Source organism: Halichoerus grypus, chromosome 5 (assembly GCF_964656455.1).
Source record: "Halichoerus grypus chromosome 5, mHalGry1.hap1.1, whole genome shotgun sequence".
NCBI lineage: Eukaryota > Metazoa > Chordata > Mammalia > Carnivora > Phocidae > Halichoerus > Halichoerus grypus.
This window is the reverse complement of record NC_135716.1, coordinates 156508468-156524822: the sequence shown is the minus strand read 5'-3', so window position 1 is coordinate 156524822 and position 16355 is coordinate 156508468. Positions and strand designations below refer to the sequence as shown.

The 16355-nt window shown below is 49.9% G+C and overlaps 1 protein-coding gene across 5 annotated transcripts in view; it reads left to right on the top strand.

Moving 5' to 3' along the window:
• NFYC (nuclear transcription factor Y subunit gamma) overlaps positions 1-15941 on the top strand; it is a 66514-nt gene extending 50573 nt beyond the window's left edge. For 2 of the 5 annotated variants that reach the window (XM_036102893.2, XM_036102894.2), the window contains exons 6-10: positions 4047-4220; positions 7645-7803; positions 10950-11057; positions 13695-13754; positions 14725-15941. In XM_036102893.2, the coding sequence (XP_035958786.1) occupies positions 4047-4220; positions 7645-7803; positions 10950-11057; positions 13695-13754; positions 14725-15156 (933 nt within the window). In that variant the 3' untranslated portion in view covers positions 15157-15941. The remainder of the gene's footprint in view (positions 1-4046; positions 4221-7644; positions 7804-10949; positions 11058-13694; positions 13755-14724) is intronic. The other 3 variants (XM_036102898.2, XM_036102899.2, XM_036102896.2) reach the window with 3 other exon arrangements.
• Positions 15942-16355: the final 414 nt, after the last annotated feature.

Here is a 16355-nt window from a genome sequence, read left to right as displayed (position 1 = left end):
TTCAGTGACAACCATTCTCCTATGCTGTCTCGCACTAATAACCAGTCAGGAAGTGTAGAAGTGGGCATCTTAAAGGACATCTGTAATCCTGACCCTGCCTGGGGGCCTTTGGATCAGCAGGCCCTCTGTCCCCTCCTTACTAGAGCAGGGCGCCTCACTGCGGCTCCGTTCTTTCTGGGCAGTCTTTGCTACTGTAAACATCCTTGACTGGAAGCTGTAAGGTGTTCAGAGGAGCTTTCAGTCGGATGTTTACAGCGGCAGGCTGCCACGGTCGTCCCCAGCTGCGCATCGCCTTTGAAACCATTGCAGGGTTGTGCCCACGGGCTCAGTTCCTCCTCTTGGTGTGTTTCCCTCCTCTGAGAAGTCCGTACAACGAGAACTCAGACCACTTCTCTTCCTCCAAAACAAATGCTACCACACCCTTGCTCTCCTTTTTGGAATTTGTTTCAGAAGCTCCCTTTAAAAACAAGGTGGTGAGCCCTGTGACAGTCAGGCCTTGTGCTAACTCTTGCTCGTTCTCTGTGGGCTGTCTGCTGAACCAACTGGCTGGAGGGGAGGGTCATGTTCTGTCCCTTCCTCAGGTCCTCAGTGCCTGGCTCTCTCGGGGTGTCAGGCAGCTCCTAGTTCCATCCTAGCCTGACTCATAATGCTGTGATCCATCTCCTTTTAAAGTGTTTAGCTGAAACAGCTCCTTGCTGCCTGGATTCAGGTCTTTGTAGGTGTTCAAGCCATTGATTGGTGTCCTTTTGGGGACAGGTGCTGCCTGGCCTTTGAAAGGTTGAGATTGCTGAAAGCTGGCCTGAAATTCTAAGATAGCACTTTTAATCCTCTGTAGACATGAAGTTTTCCCCAGTTCCAAATTGGCTGGCACCTCCTTAAGTCCTCTAAAAGCGCCTACTCTCCAAAACTCACCCTTTCTGAAGGAGGCAGCAGTTCATTTCTGGCTACTGAAGCAAATGTACTTTTTTCAGTCTGGAGCTGGCTGCACAACTCTGTAGTGATGGCCTGAGGCTGGGATGCTGCTCATTCTCTGACGTTTGTCAGTCTCCCCTTCCGAAAAGATTCCAAGAGCAAGCCCTCTGGTCAGGGACTCCACTGCGAAAGCTGGGCAAGTGCCCCATTCTGGATTGATCCAGTCATTCGAGATTGTTCTAGCACAGGGTGTCATTTCCCACTGCTGGAGAAAGAAACTAGCCAGAAATATTGAGTTGTAGATCTAAGGTCCTTGACTTCTCAGAGATGCTTGGAAAATTTCTCTTGTTCTTTGGGGAAGCAAGTAAAGACTATTCAGAAGCAGGAGATAGTTGAGGCTGACTTTACCCCACTAAAGCTATGAGTTGAAAGTTCCTGCCCATTGAAATGTCATTGTCTCTTCACCCATTTCTTTAAACCAAGCATAATCATTCCCTTGCTAGCTTGCCCTCCATTGGCCAGATGAATCTTCATAATGCAAACGAACCTTAGATGTGCCTCCTTCCATTCCAGTGATTCAAGAGCAGTCATGCCTGGTGCTCACACACCAGCCTGAGCGCCTCTGCTTGGTACTTCCAGAGTGTCCTAGACACTGCCTAGGTCATAAACAACTTAAGAGGGTGTGGTAGGCAGTATAGGAGAAGCTCTTTACCTGCTGCCACAGTTTTTGGCAAGGAGTATTTTGGTTTCTGAAAGGGTTGCTTCAAGGATTTGCTTTTTGTCTGGCAGAAAGAGTGTATTCACTTGCAGGTCAGTTGCAATGAGAGATAACTGGAGAAAGAACAATCACAGGTCGGGGCTGGGAAATGTCAGTTTCTCCCTCCTCCCTGACTTCCTTCAAATTGGTTCTGGGGGTGTCTCAATCCTCTCTACCCTCTCATTTACCCAAGAGCTTTTGTAAGTTAGGTCTAGAGTATAGTGATTGATGTTTTTTTATAAAATGGGAAGGACGTTCTCAGTGGAAAATAAATATATTGAACCTATTTCAAGAGCTTTAAAAAGAGCAGTTGGCCTCTGTTTCTTGGGTAAGGGAGGGTATCAGTATTTATCCCTTCCATAGCCAAGAGCTAGTTGACAGGCTGACCTTTATTTATAATGGTGAAAAGTTGAGTTGAAAAGAAGGTGCTGTTGTTACAGTTACATTGTGCTGGAAACAGACCTAGACGAGAATAAAGGGGACCTCCTTTTTTTTCTGCCTCAGTGTGGTTACGTTCAGGGTTCAGACTGTTTGGGTCTAAAGCACAGAACACATTACCCTAGAAAATTCGTTCATGTTTGAGGACTAGCTTGGAAACCCAGAATGTTAAAAGTGTCTGCTGAGGCTGGGTGGGTGGCCATCAGGGGATCTTTTGATGCCGAGACCCCAGTTCCCGAAAGGCTAGTTGTCAGCAGTCCTAATTCTAGTATCCGGGGCCCCCAGTCCCCAGGCAAGCCCTGTTCTGCAGGGGATACAAGCTTCTCCCCACACCATGGCCACAGAATCCTAGAGGTAGCAAGAGAGAGTTTAGGTACTCTTTTCTGTTGGTAAAAGCTGTTGGGTTCAAGAGAATATGTCATACTACCAACTTAAGTTTTAGAAAAGCACTTTCTGGGGCACCTGGCTTGCTCTCAGAGGAGCATGCAACTCTTGATCTTGGGGCTGTGAGTTCAAGCTCCACATTGGGTATAGAGCTTACTAAAAAAAAAAAAAAAACCACTTTCCTACCTGCAGCTCTGTGCCTGACTCTATAAATCTGTCCATCATTCAGCAACCTCTTATTGAGTGCCTACCTATAAGGGAATGAATGATTGGAACATCTAAGAGCAAGAGAGAGTTGAGCCCTCATAGCGCTTTCACTCGAGCAGGGAAGGCAGTGAATTTTGACAAGCAAGTACAACAAAGTATGGTGAGGAAGGGACTGTGCACCATAGATTGGGGCACTTAACCTAGTGAGGGTATGCGGTTATTACCAACTGTGTCACTGTCACTGTGGGGAGCTTTGAGGCAGTCCACAGCATCTCTATACCTTGGAGAAATGTCTTTTCCTCTTTTCTTGAACCTGGAAAACTTAGCCCAGAACAAGGCAGTGAGTAAATTAAGCTAATTTTCTGCTCAGCCAGCCCAAGTGGTTGTATGTTTCTGTTGTTTTTGTTGTCCCAGGCAGGGGCACCGTGTGTCGCAGGGCCCTCCGGAGCAGACGCCGATCTCTGTGTCAGTGGTCAGGGGCCTATCAACCCCGGACCCTCAGGCTCTAACCATGCCGTAGTGTGTGTAAACATCCTACACTCTCAGCTGTGAGCTCAAGGTGGCTGGGAGAGGGTTGTTTACTCCTTCTGCCATGGAAAACGTCAGCTGAAGAAGGAACGGTCTCTTCACCCAGCAGATCGGACAGAATGCGGCCTCCCTAGTCAGCCAAGGCAGCCCCCCCAGCGGAGAGCTGTCCCTCAGGCCCCCTGGGTTGCGCTTCTGTGGCTAAGTACAACCAGAACCAGATACGACACTGGATAGACGTGGCCCTCAGTGACCCAACTGTGAAAAGCTGGGCACTTGCCTACCGGTGCTCTCAATCCTGACATTCAATTTTAAAATACCAGCCCAGGAAAAGCCCTGTTTCCCTTTCCCCTGCTCTGTCCCTCCAGAGCTGGTGGGCACCAAATAAGGAGAGTGCTGCCTATCTGGGAGATTGGGGGCCAGCCCGAGAGCTTGATGTTTGGGTAGCATCTTCCCAGTGCTCGCAATTAGCACCGTCTGCAGATCACAGGCCTTGACAGCGTTTACTGACAAGCACTGCTGGTGCGTGGTTTTTAGTTACAGTAATTATTTGCCCATTTGCAACTCATCACGCAATGGGTGATTACTCTGTACTTCTGAAAATTGGCTGTATGTGTTGTGAAGCCTATGGAATCTGTTATTTTTAGTTTGATTTAGCACAACTGGTCTCTTCGAATTCCACTTTCCCTTGGCTTCAAATGTGGAGAGCTCAGCATTCAGCAGGCAACTGCACAGAGTCCGTTTGGGGGAAGAATGGAAATTCACTGTGGCGGCTGCTGAGTCAGTTCTTTTCCTCTTACCTGCCTCTCCTTCTACCCCACAGGAGGAGGTGCGCCAGTCCGTGACTCCTGCTGAGCCCGTCCAGTACTACTTCACGCTGGCTCAGCAGCCTGCCGCCGTCCAAGTCCAGGGGCAGCAGCAGGGCCAGCAGACCAGCAGCTCTGCGACCACCATCCAGCCTGGGCAGATCATCATTGCGCAGCCGCAGCAGGGCCAGGTCCGTGAGCGGCACAGGGTGTCTGCCAGCAAGCCCACGCCACTTAGGTTTGGGACGGGGAAGGGCTGGCCTGGGCGGAGAGGCAGGCCAGTCATCAGAGGGCCCTGGAGTTGAAGCCTGGAAACTTGGGCTTCTCCCCACATTCAGCCACCCAGGTGATGTATGACCCTAACCTCTCTGGGCCCTAGTTTTCTCAGGGTCAAATGAGGAGAGTGTGGTGAATAAGACGCTCTCCAGGATCCCCATGAGCTAAGGGAAAACGTCTGTATCGTTCCCCCACGAAGAGTAGTGACATCCCTGTTGGAGGTATTGTAAGTGGACCCCACGTCTGCTCTTTGTGCCTATGCTGGAATTGGACTGTGTTATACCTTTAAGGAGGAGATTAGGCATTGTTACCAGCTTGCATCCCTCTCCTCCCCTTCTCCCTGTCATTTCTCTGTTGCACCACAGTTGTGTCAAGGGACTTTCTCTTTTTACAGTAGCGATCAGAATATTCTCTCTCTCCAGTGGTATTGTTGTGAAAGCAGTAACATCCATGTTTGTTGGGGATCATGAGAGGCTGTAGAGAACTCTGCTCTCTCAGCTCTGAATCCAGTTCCTGGTCAAGCATTAATTTATTCACCAAACATTGACCCTATCCTATGTGCTAGGGATAAAAGCATGAATAAAACTTCCTATTTTTAAGAATTTTCACAATCTAGTAGGGTACAAATACTTAAAGATTATAATACCACCATGTGGGAAGTGTAAGAAACCCTTAGGGATGTGTAAAGGGTGTTATGGGATCACATCAAAAGGGATATCTAGGGGGTGCCTGGGGGGGCTCAGTCGGTTAAGCGTCTGCCTTTGGCTCAGGTCATGATCCCAGGGTCCTGGGATCGAGTTCCGCATCGGACTCCTTGCTTCTCCCTCTGCCTGCCACTCCCCCTGCTTGCTCAGTCTCTCTCTCTCTCTGACAAAACAAAACAAAACAAAAAACTAACAAAACGTGAGGGAGGTGGTAGAAGCGGATGTCAGAGAAGATTCCCTGAAGGGAATAATATGAATCTTAGAGGGAACAATGGCAACAAATCAGATAAAGAGGGGAAGGAGGGCTTTCCAGAAGAGAGCACAGCACTGGCAAAGGCTTGGAGGTGGGAAACCACACAGGGAGTGGTGGGAGGGTACAGTCAGCACGGGGGATATCTAGGCAAATCTGAAGAGAGAGGCAGAGGACACATTCCCGATAGCCTTGTATCTGTGGGTAAGGAGCTGGGTTTGCCTAGAAGAAAAAAATTGGGGCGGAGGTAGATTTAAATATTAATTAAGATTTTAGGATTTATTCCCTGTCTCACTTTTTAATCCATATAACAGAAGTTTTAGGGTGTTTTCTCTTTGCCAGACACTGTGCTAGGCAGGAGGGGTTCAAAGATAATCGATTGCAGCCCAGTCCCTACTTCAGGGCGTTCACCATACCGTGATGCCTAAGGGACCTTCTTTGGCTAATGCTTGTGCCTCTGCGGTGGTGAGAGCTTTTCCTGCGAAAGGCTTTATCCCTTTACGGAGCAAACTTCAAGGGAGTCCACCAGGGGCAGGCTCTGATTGGCTGAACATCCTAAGCAGCTCGTGGCTGTTGTGCTCTGATAGCAGGGCACACCATACGTGATTTGACAGCTGCCATGCTAACACAAGCCTTCATTTTCCTGAAATGATTTAGAAATACCTTGGAAATCCTCTTGGGAAAATTGAGTTGATAAAGTTCAGTGATGAGTTGGCAGTATGCAATTTTTTTTTTTAGTCAGCAAGAATTTCATCTCTTTGCCACCTCAGAGGAGAGCTGGAGCTGATGAGGCTTGCAGGGATGAAGTTGGTCTCTCCCAGTGTCTCCCAGCTTTTGTTCTCTGTCCTGCTGGTTCAGGGTGGCCTTGTGCTGTGTCACCCCTCCTTGGACCTGTAGTAATGGCTATTTCAAGTTGAGTTCAGATAACCTTTGCAGGACAGAATACTTACTAAAGTTGGAAGGAAAGCATATTTTGGTAAAGTGAATCCTGTGTGTTCTGTCATAAAATTGGAAACTTCTATTCCTGGAGGTCAGGGGAATAGGCTGAGTCGAGAATGCTGTTGTGAGAATGGGAGGTGTTTCCTGTTGTCCGAGCCTACCGCATGTGTTTTTACATAGATCCCTCTGTCCTCTTTCCTCCCGACCTCCAGGTCATAGTATTTTCTCCTTACCTAGTAATCCTGTGAATGTCATCTGTAGTTCCTAGAACATGTCCCCTTCCCTTGTAACCTCAGATGCATAGGAGACCTGTGCAGTCAGAAACGTAAGAGCATCAGAATAGCAACATCGATAGAAGCCCAGGAGCCACTGAGACTCTCATCATCTTCTTACTGAAGTGATTCTGAATGCAGAGTGGGGAGGCATCATACCCGAATCGGGGCATTGGGGGTGTAAGTGTGGTTTAAAAGATTCCACCCTCCTTCCAGCACCATGACCACCACCCCCTACCCCCACCCCCATCACCATGCCCCGCTACTCCCCACCCCCTCCCCCAGCAGATGAACAGAATGTTCTGGGCTCCCTGCTCTAGGTAGTCTGTAAAGATCACATCTGAGGCTAAAGTTTTGAAATTTGAACAAGTGACTGACCAACCCTTTTGACAGTTCAAGTCTACCATCGCTCAAAGGAGTAAGTTTCATGGGACTGCAATCCATGAAGTGTGTATGAGAGACACAATCTGCCAAGTCATGTACATTGGACAGAAAGTTCTTAAATCTAAGGTTCCTGTTTTAGAGAGTTCTTGCTTTGTTAAATTCTGGTGTTTAGGGGTAGCCTCGGTTAGCATCCAGGTCTTAGCGGTGTTTACCTCCCCCCTTGGGAAGCCGTGCTTGGTCCAGAGCAGCCAGCTGGTCAGTGTGGGCTGGAGTCATTCTGCTGCTTGCGTGAAGCCAGCGTGCACTTCATTTTCCTTCCAGTGTCTGGCATGCCTAGAAAGGAGTCCAAGGTCCTGAACTTAGTAAATTTGTCCTGACCCCACTCTCCATTTAGTTGACTCTCCAGATTCACCTGCTCCAGACTTGACTTTGGCCATGTCTTAAGGGAACTATCATGGTTGCTTTGGATTCTTTACCATATGTGCCTGTCACTGAAGGGGCTTTGGGAAGCTACAGCATTTGAACCATAGAGATGTTTGGGGCCTGGGAAGATATTCTGTACTATGAGCCTAAAAATGTGTGTGGCTTTCTCCCATCTTTTATTTTGGAGAGTAACTTTAGCAGTGCTCTAGGCCCAAAGGACTCTGAGTATTGTTGATTAGTGTTAAGATGAGCTTAGGCGTCCATGGAAGGGGTTTGCTCCTCATCAGCTGCTCGTCGTGAACCCCTTGGTAAGCCTAATGGCTCTGAGCTGGGGTTGAGTCACCTTTCTCATCACTCTTCTTTCTAGACCACGCCCGTGACCATGCAGGTGGGAGAAGGTCAGCAGGTGCAGATTGTTCAGGCTCAGCCCCAGGGCCAAGCCCAGCAGGCCCAGAGCAGCACTGGGCAGACCATGCAAGTGATGCAGCAGATCATCACGAACACAGGAGAGATCCAGCAGATTCCGGTAAGCCCTGCTCTGGCTCACACCCGCAAGGCGCTGTGCTGCTGGTGTAACGGGAGTGCTTACAGGTCTTAATGCACACACAGGATATTGTGTCTACTGCGCACGCGCGTGTGTGTACACATACATTTCTCTAAACCAGTATCCCTGTTAACCCAGACCACGACTTGCTTCAGTGTATACTCACTGCTTTCCTTTAATCCAGCTCAGGTTTGCCACTGTGGGGCAGCTTCCCTCGGTTTCCCTGCACTCCACCTACGCAGAGAATGCTCGTAACCACTATTCCATGCCAAGACCCAAAGGCCCTGTGAGGCAGTCCTGCCTTTTGATTAGCAGAGAATAAGAGGGAGGTGTACAGGGAAGGCCATAAATACACTTGTTGCATATTCATGAGTCAGTTCCCAGTGGAGCCTGCAGCGAAGTGTATTTTTGGCTTTCATTTAACTTATCCATCCCTTCACTGTGGACGGCTGCTTCCTGTGTGCCTTGAGGGATTTCATTTCTTGGATTTGTTGGCTTTTTTACTTGTACTTGCTCTTTTGTTAAAAAAAAAGTGTCCTGTCTTAACACTTGCCATCTACACATTGGTCATTTTGCCAACCAAAGATGTAGAAAGTGAGTGACATTGAGCAGTCCTGTCTCCTGCCCCTTGCCCTTCCTATTGTAAATGATATGTAGGCAGATAGAGAAGCTCACTTGGACTTGGTTAACCACTTCCTCTTTGAAAAAAGCTCTGTTTTTGGAACTGTTCTTATTAAGTTAACAGAGTAATAGACCAAGAGAAAACTGAAAGAAAGTGTAGTGTGTGTGTATCTGTGTATCTTTCTGTCTCCCCTCCCACCTTCCCTTCCTTTCTTGGGCTTTTGGTGTACTCTCTCTCTGCTAGAGCGCTCGCTCGCTCTCTTTCTCTCTTTCTCTCTCTCTCTCACACACACACACACACACACACACACACAGACCCGTCAGTTACAGGTGCCTTGCCTCACTGTCTCAGCCACTAACCCCAAGACCTCTCTTGAATGGTTCTCAGTTTTACATGGGAAGGCGCCAGAACAAGTTCATTTAAGCCAGAGAAGAGTTCCCACTTCGCAGTAACTTTAACTCAGATCTTTTTAACTGTTCTGGGCACAGAACTATAGCACAGATCTGTTGCAGAATTCGCTATACTCAGATACCTTCTGCAGGAGTCTGCATTTCTAAATTCCTTCAGAGTGCTCTCCCCAGTAGAGAGGACCTTCACGAAGGAAGCTTCGCTTCTCTTTTGAAAGCCCAAAGGGCAGGCTTTTTGGTCCTGGAGTTAACATCAAAAAGCTACCAGGCTCCCCAGACCTGTCCTTGTGGTAGAGGACTGAGGGCAGAGCATCACCAGATGTCTCAACCTAAGTCTAAAAGAGGAGCTTCTTGCTTCTAACAACTGCTTGGAACTATCTGGCATACAACTTTATAGTCACATCTGAATATCTGCGAAGAGCTCTTCCCAGCTGGGAAATGTAAAATCCCTGTGGCTGTCAGTACACCTTCCTCATTCTTGGGACATGGCTTTCGTCTTTCATCCTGTGTTCCTTGGCTGGAGTTCTGGTGACTCCTGGGACCAGCCACCATCAGTCCCAGCAGATGAGGCTTCCCAAGCCTCTATCCTGCTGCCTTCATCCCCAAAAGCAACTTAGCGTTGTTGCCTGGAAGCCAGATTATGGGACTTAGTGTGGGGGGCGGGGTGGCAGTCTGGGCCTGCATCACAACTTCCCAGCAGCTCTTGGCATATTCTCAGAAAGAAATGACCGCCCGTCACGATATCTTGCCCCGTCTCCTGTGAACCAGATTCTTAACGGGTTTAGATTTTATGTCCCTCCATTTTGCCATAAGTGGACAATTCTGGAATCTGGTCTACCAAGGACTTCCAAGAGCTACACTAACTACCAAGTGTTAGTCTTTTCTTGGTAGCTCAAATCCTCTTTGAGGCCGAAGTTGCAGAGAAGCAGTGAGATTTAACACTGCTTGCAGGAGTGCTTTTCTTAGCCTTTTTCTCATGGAAGTAAAATTCCCTGCAAGGGAGTTAGCTTTTGAAGGCGAGGGGAAAACTTGCTCCAGGACAAAGAGGCATGACTTGTCTGTTCGCCTCAAGAAGCTTACCCTGGCAACAATGGCAGGCTGGGCAGCCAGGGAGGGTGGTGCCTGGGCCCCCAGATAGAGACCAGCCTGTCCTCCTGGCACCACTTTCATCCCCCAAATCCCAGGTGGAAATGTCTGTAGTGCTCTGCTGACTCCCTCTGCTGAGCCACGGTTCCTCTCATGCAACCAACTGCCTTGGTCTCTCCATTCCTGCTCGAGGCACTGAGACTTTCATGGTACACTGGAGCGTTAAGAGCCTGAGTTAAGGCTTTTAGTGCACAATTAAATGTAGCATGTGGTATTATTGTATTATCTGAGATTTAATCTTAAGCATGAGGGACTCTAAGGGCATTTTTGTAGCTTTGGTTTCCCATGATGGGGTTTTCTGTGAAAGGTTTATTGATTCAGCTTCCCCTTGGGAGGAGTTTGGCCAGAAGCTAGTGCTGAACACCAGGGATCCTAAAAGTCCCACAGACCCCCATTGGTCCTGGCTCTTGGGGACTGGGATAGTGAAGCGGGCCAGCTTTTTCTTCCAAGATGTGCAGCATGGGGTTGGGCAGGACTAGGGCTAGGGTGCGGAGTGACGGCCATCTGCTTTGGGTTCCTGGCAGATGCTGGAGCTCTTCTCAGTGTTACATCAGCCATCCCCAGAACTGGGGTGGCAGAGTTTGGAGATAGAGGAGAGAGTGGCCCCCACTTAAGGTACAAAGCATTCCGATCATGTCTGACAGTCTTTGGGATAAAATCCTAAGATAAACTGAGCAGACGGCTAAGAGCCAGTGAGTGGATGTTGAGGGTGTGGCCATGCTGTTCCTCACGTATGTAACCAGATCCTCTGGGAATTTTCTCAAAAGTCCATTTAGGGAACATACCCTCTTTTGTGTTTTGTGACTTGCCGGGTGGGGATGTTACGGCTTTCAGAATAGGTTTCTTTGGAAGGCTCGGGGGTTTGGGGGGACAGTCACCACCTCTGGTCATGGGAAGTTTGCCTGTTGAGGTTGCACTCAGTCTCCTGTATCTGCTTGTCGGCCCTGCTCTAGGTGCAGCTGAATGCCGGCCAGCTGCAGTACATTCGCTTAGCCCAGCCTGTATCAGGCACCCAGGTCGTGCAGGGACAGATCCAGACACTTGCCACCAACGCTCAACAGGTATGTGCCCCAGAGATGCAGGGCTTGGGGAGGGGACCGGCCGGAGCTGGCTTCTGGCTGCAGAGGAGGGCTCAGCAATAGCTCCCTTGCCACCTCACCCTTCAGCAGGAGCCGCCTCCACACTCTGCACATCTGTTCACCCCAAAGGACAGATGGGGTTTATTGGAGGATTGGATTCAAAGCGTGTCTCTTACTATCTTGTTCTTGAGGGACAAAGAAATGCGAAGGAGGGGAAATCTCAGGGACACTTGAAGAAAGGCTGGTGTATGTGTGTGCGTGTCTGACCAGAGCAGGCGTTCTGACAGCATGCCTCATCGTCAGGCTGAGTTTCCATCTTTAAAGCCAAATAGCTGTTGTGTTCTGGCACTCCCGTGTCCTTTGGAAAGCTTGCGTGGATTTTACTTCCTCATGCACACCTAGCCAGAGACTGCCCCCTTCATCTCCTCTCATGCCCTAAGATACGGAAGACTGTTAGCCGCAGGTGCTGAGGGGGTAGCCCCCTCTGGGCTTGGGGGTTGGGGGCCATGGGCATCATTTGCAGGGGATGGGGGATGCTGGTCAAGGGGAGGCATTGTTAATGGATTCTTCTGCCTCAGACCCAAAAAAAGCAGCGATCGTTTAAGAGCTGGACCCGTCTGGCCCAGTTGCATTTCTGGTGATGTATCTATTGACAGTGGTGACAGAGCTGAGTTTGTAGAGCAGGTCTCCAAAGATTTCATTTGGGAAAACAGGAGGAATGAGCCAAAAGCAAGGCTTCGAAGTTCCATATAGTCTCTGGGATCATTTAAAGGGCCCATTCCAGACCCATTCCTTGGCTCACCTAAGGGCCTGGGCTTTTCTCTAACTTCCTTAGGGTTGACTGGCATGGAGTCACATCTCCAGACTGGTCACATCCTTAGGTACCCCTCTTTTTTTAAAAAAACGAAAATAAAAACAAAAACCTTGTTAAGATTCTAACCTGGGATCCAAAAACTTTTCATGGCATGTGGGTGGGAGGAAATGAGAAGGAGGAGTTTTGGGTTCCTCCGAGGTCAGTTTGGGGACCAGAAACTAAAGCCAGAAAGTGGGGAGAGTCCGGTTTTCAGATAGGAGCGGGGGAGAAGCAAGGAGAGGGCACCTGAGAGCAGTTGGAGTCTGCATTACAACAGATCTTATTTGTGACAGCCTGGCACATAGTAGGTATTTGGTATGTGTTTGTTGAATGAATAATATGTAAATGGAATTTAAAGGTAAATGAAACTTTCTTCTCAGCTCATGTGAAGGGCAGTCCTGCCGGCCACAGGGCACGGTTGACCTTCTCATCTATGAAGAATACTTCCATTTGTCTCAGGGTCATTCATTTATTCTGCAGACATTACTTGAATACTTACTTTGCATTGGGGGCTGTAAAGACAAAACACAGAGCTTCTGCCCTCCAGCCGCTCATAGACTGGTAGGAGGGGAAGGACCCAAAACAAGGCACAACAGTAAGAAACCCTCTTGAAGCCCTTTCACGCCGGTCCCCTCCTCGCCCCCGACAGCCTCGTGGGTAAGCCTGACGGGTGGTGTTTGGCTGTCGTGAGGACACTCGAGAGGACAGCCCTTACCTGGCAGGTTGGCTGTGATGGTTCCAGGAGGTGGTACACAGAGGACGTCACTAGTCCAGTGTTGCGTAGATACACACACGCACACAAGCACGTTTCCGTCTTCTTCCTGGTCTGCCAGGCTGTGTTGAGCAGCTGGTGCGCTCTGACGCAGTTCCACATGGCAGCGCAGTTCTTTTCACATGTACTTAAAATCCCCCGTGAGATGGGCGCCTGGGTGGCTCAGTTGGTTAAGCGACTGCCTTCGGCTCAGGTCATGATCCTGGAGTCCCTGGATCGAGTCCCGCATCGGGCTCCCTGCTCGGCAGGGAGTCTGCTTCTCCCTCTGACCCTACCCCTCTCATGTGCTTGCTCTCTCATTCTCTCTCTCTCAAATAAATAAATAAAAAAATCTTTAAAAAAAAAAAAAAAAAAAAAAAAAATCCCCCGTGAGATTGTAAGTACATGTGGTAAATGGTTTCCTTGCTCTGCCACCTGCTTGGCCCACAGGGCTGCACGTGGCCTGTCTCGGAAAAAGTACTTCATAGGTGTGCCACAAGGGCTTCCAGGGCCAAGGCCACCTCCTTGCCAGGGTGTTTCCTATTCCAGTCAGATAATCTAGGTGATACGGGTTTGGTTTGGAGCCCACCTTCCAAGAACGAAAGGGACCACTCACCACTCTGCCCCACGTTTTGCAGTCTGCATTCAATGGCTAAAAGACTCTGGGGTTTTCTGTCTCAGCCGGAAATGTGGGGCCTTGCCATGTTAGCACCTAGGAGCTTGCAGTGAGGGGCGGACGTTGAGAGAGGCGGTGGTGGAGGTCGTATGTAGTTCACGCTCCGGGGTCCTGTCCTCTGTGCGGTGCCAGCTCTGAGTAGCCTTCGGTAGTAGGGGAGCGGGGACGACCCTTGCTTTCCTGCTACTCCTTCAGCCCTGTTCTATGCCAGGCCTCGTTCTGGGCGCTCTGTGCATTGTCTCATGTGGTCTTCACCACCCTCTCCTGGTTGTGGGCTGCCAGAGGGGTGTACCAGGCCCCGCAGCTGACCTGCCTCCTCTGCCTTCTCGATTCCTGCAGATCACACAGACAGAGGTGCAGCAAGGGCAGCAGCAGTTCAGCCAGTTCACGGACGGACAGGTAGGACACCCAGTCTGGGCAGGGGCCGGGGGTGAAGGGTTGTTGGGGGTAGCTGCTCAGATCTCTGGGTTTGGATGCTTAGGGCAACTGTCCCCTTTTCTGTTAACGAGTGGGCAGGAATTGTTAAAGCAAGTACAGTCTTTAATTCGGAGTGCCAATCCTTTAGATTTAGGCTTGTGGGAGCTGAAAATAATCTTATAGTCCCAATCCCCATTTTACAGATGAGTAAAAACTGAGTCCTAGAGATGAGAAGTGTCTGTGCTCACTCAGCTCTTCATTGCAGAACCAGGACTAGAATGCAGGTCTTTTGTTTCCCTTTCTAGGACTTGTTCTTTTTCTAAGCTAGGCTGCTTTTTAATAGCATGGATTAGTTGAAATGCAGAGAACATGTGACCTCTCGAGCTCTCTTTGTGCCTGGAATTCAGTAATTCTAAACTCCTGTGAGGAAGGAATCTTTCCCTTTCCCTCCGCCTTTTCCCTCATACTAACGGTCCCAGAGACCCCTGAATCCATGACAGGATGACACGCCCAAGCCCATGTTCTCTGCTGCCCAGAAGGGAGAGGAGCTGGCATTAGGACCCACCTCTGGCCCCTGCCCCGTACCACGTGCTAGGCTCACATGCCAGGGCTCCTGTGACGGGGGTGGGGGGGCTCTTTGCCTGTGGGCTTTTTGGAGGGACACCTGAGAAGTCAAGTGTCCGTTTGGCTCTGTCCTTCCATAGTGGCTATGTGAGCTGCTTCTCAGTGCCTCACAGGTCTTGGCTCAGTAAGTGTTTAAACCCAGGCCCCCTCCTCAGCAGCACCCATATAGGAAATGCAGGCTCAGTGTAGCCTCAGCCAGATACTCTGAGGAAAGGAGGAGGAGGGGGGTAATCCTACTGCCCCTGCTAGTGAGGAGTACCAAGAGTTGGGGAAATGCGGACTTCCAACCTGCTGGTACAGTGGTTCGAATTGCTTGTGTTTGTCACAGAGGAACAGCGTGCAGCAAGCTCGAGGCTCTGAGCTAACGGGAGAGGCAGAGCCCAGAGAAGTGAAAGCCACAGGAAATGCAACTCCCTGCACCTCTTCCCCGCCCACCACACACCCCCCCTCACACCGGGCCGGAGCCTCCTGTGTCTGCTGCTCCCAGCCCCAGCAGAGCTCCACATCCCCTCCTCCCTCCGACGCCTTACAGTGGGTGGTGGTTGAGGTATCTGGGGCCCCCAGCCAACTCGAGGCCCCTAGGGAGCTGCATGCCCCTCTCCCAGGGGTGACCTCACTCTCTCCTCTCCACCCCTCGCAGCAGCTCTACCAGATCCAGCAAGTCACCATGCCTGCCGGCCAGGACCTCGCCCAGCCCATGTTCATCCAGTCAGCCAACCAGCCCTCCGACGGGCAGGCCCCCCAGGTGACCGGCGACTGAGGGCCTGAGCTGGCGAGGCCAAGGACACCCAACACAATTTTTGCCATACAGCCTCGGGCGATGGGCACAGCCTCCCTCCCCAGAGGACCCGGCCGACCTCCGCGCCTCCTGCAGGGCTAGGACACCGGTGCACTACGCCCCACGCCTGGGGGCCAGGAGTCTCCAACAGAAAGATGCAATATTTTTTATTTCCTTTTTTCCATTTTTTCTCCAAGGAATCAATATTTCAGTATGTTGAGCTGTGTGTCCAATGCTATGGAATGAAAATATTAAATAACATATTTATGGCATTTTCTTGAAGAGTGTGGTTGAAGAAATATTTCTTTTGTTTTCCTTTTTTTTTTTTTTTTTATTCTTACCGCCACTTCTTTTCAGGAGCAAATCTCCTCAGGGGGGCACGTTACCTCCTGACTCTTGGAACAGCTGCTGCCCCCAGGATTTGCCACCTCGTTCTGCCCTCAGATTGAGTTAGGTGACCGCGTAGCTTCCTGTTCACTAGTGGTCCTCTCCCGCGACCCTGCGCTTGGCCCAGAGCTCTGTGTGTTTGCACCCAGAGGCCATGGAAACATTCCTTGCATTTAAGAGATGAACTCATTCGCCATGGAGAGTGGATGGTTTCATTTCCAAACCCTTCTCTCCCAGGGACCCAAGGAGACTAGAACTTTGTGCATTTGCCTGTCCCCACCCCCATTTTTTATTTTTAAAATGCATTAAAAATTGTGCTAGTCTCCTTTGCTGCATGGACTTCAAACTGCATGAAATGCAATAAATCTCATTTTAGATAATTTAGAGTCTGGGTTTCTGTGTCTGGGGGCATTCACGGGACCACTTTGGGAAGCTTGGGAAGGCTTGTTTGCCCTCAGGTTGGGTGTCTATGAAGGAGGGGGACTCTTGTGAGGAGGGGACTTCCAAAGCGAAGCGAAGTTATGCTACATCTGATTCAAATGGAGGTCTTCAGCTGACTTTGAAGATGAACTACATCAGAATCTATTTGCTGCTCAGAGGTGCCTGCCTGCCTTACTTAGACTACCGCAGGTGGGCCAGATTCAGCTGTGTCCTGCTGGCTTGTTGAGGGTCAAGAGAGCATCTCTCACGGAAGAAACTGTCGCTGTCCTTCATACAAGTCCCTCCGCTTCTGCTGTGACAGGACTGGCATCCTGAGCTGCCTGCTGTGGCCATGCCCACTCCAGAGGCATGGT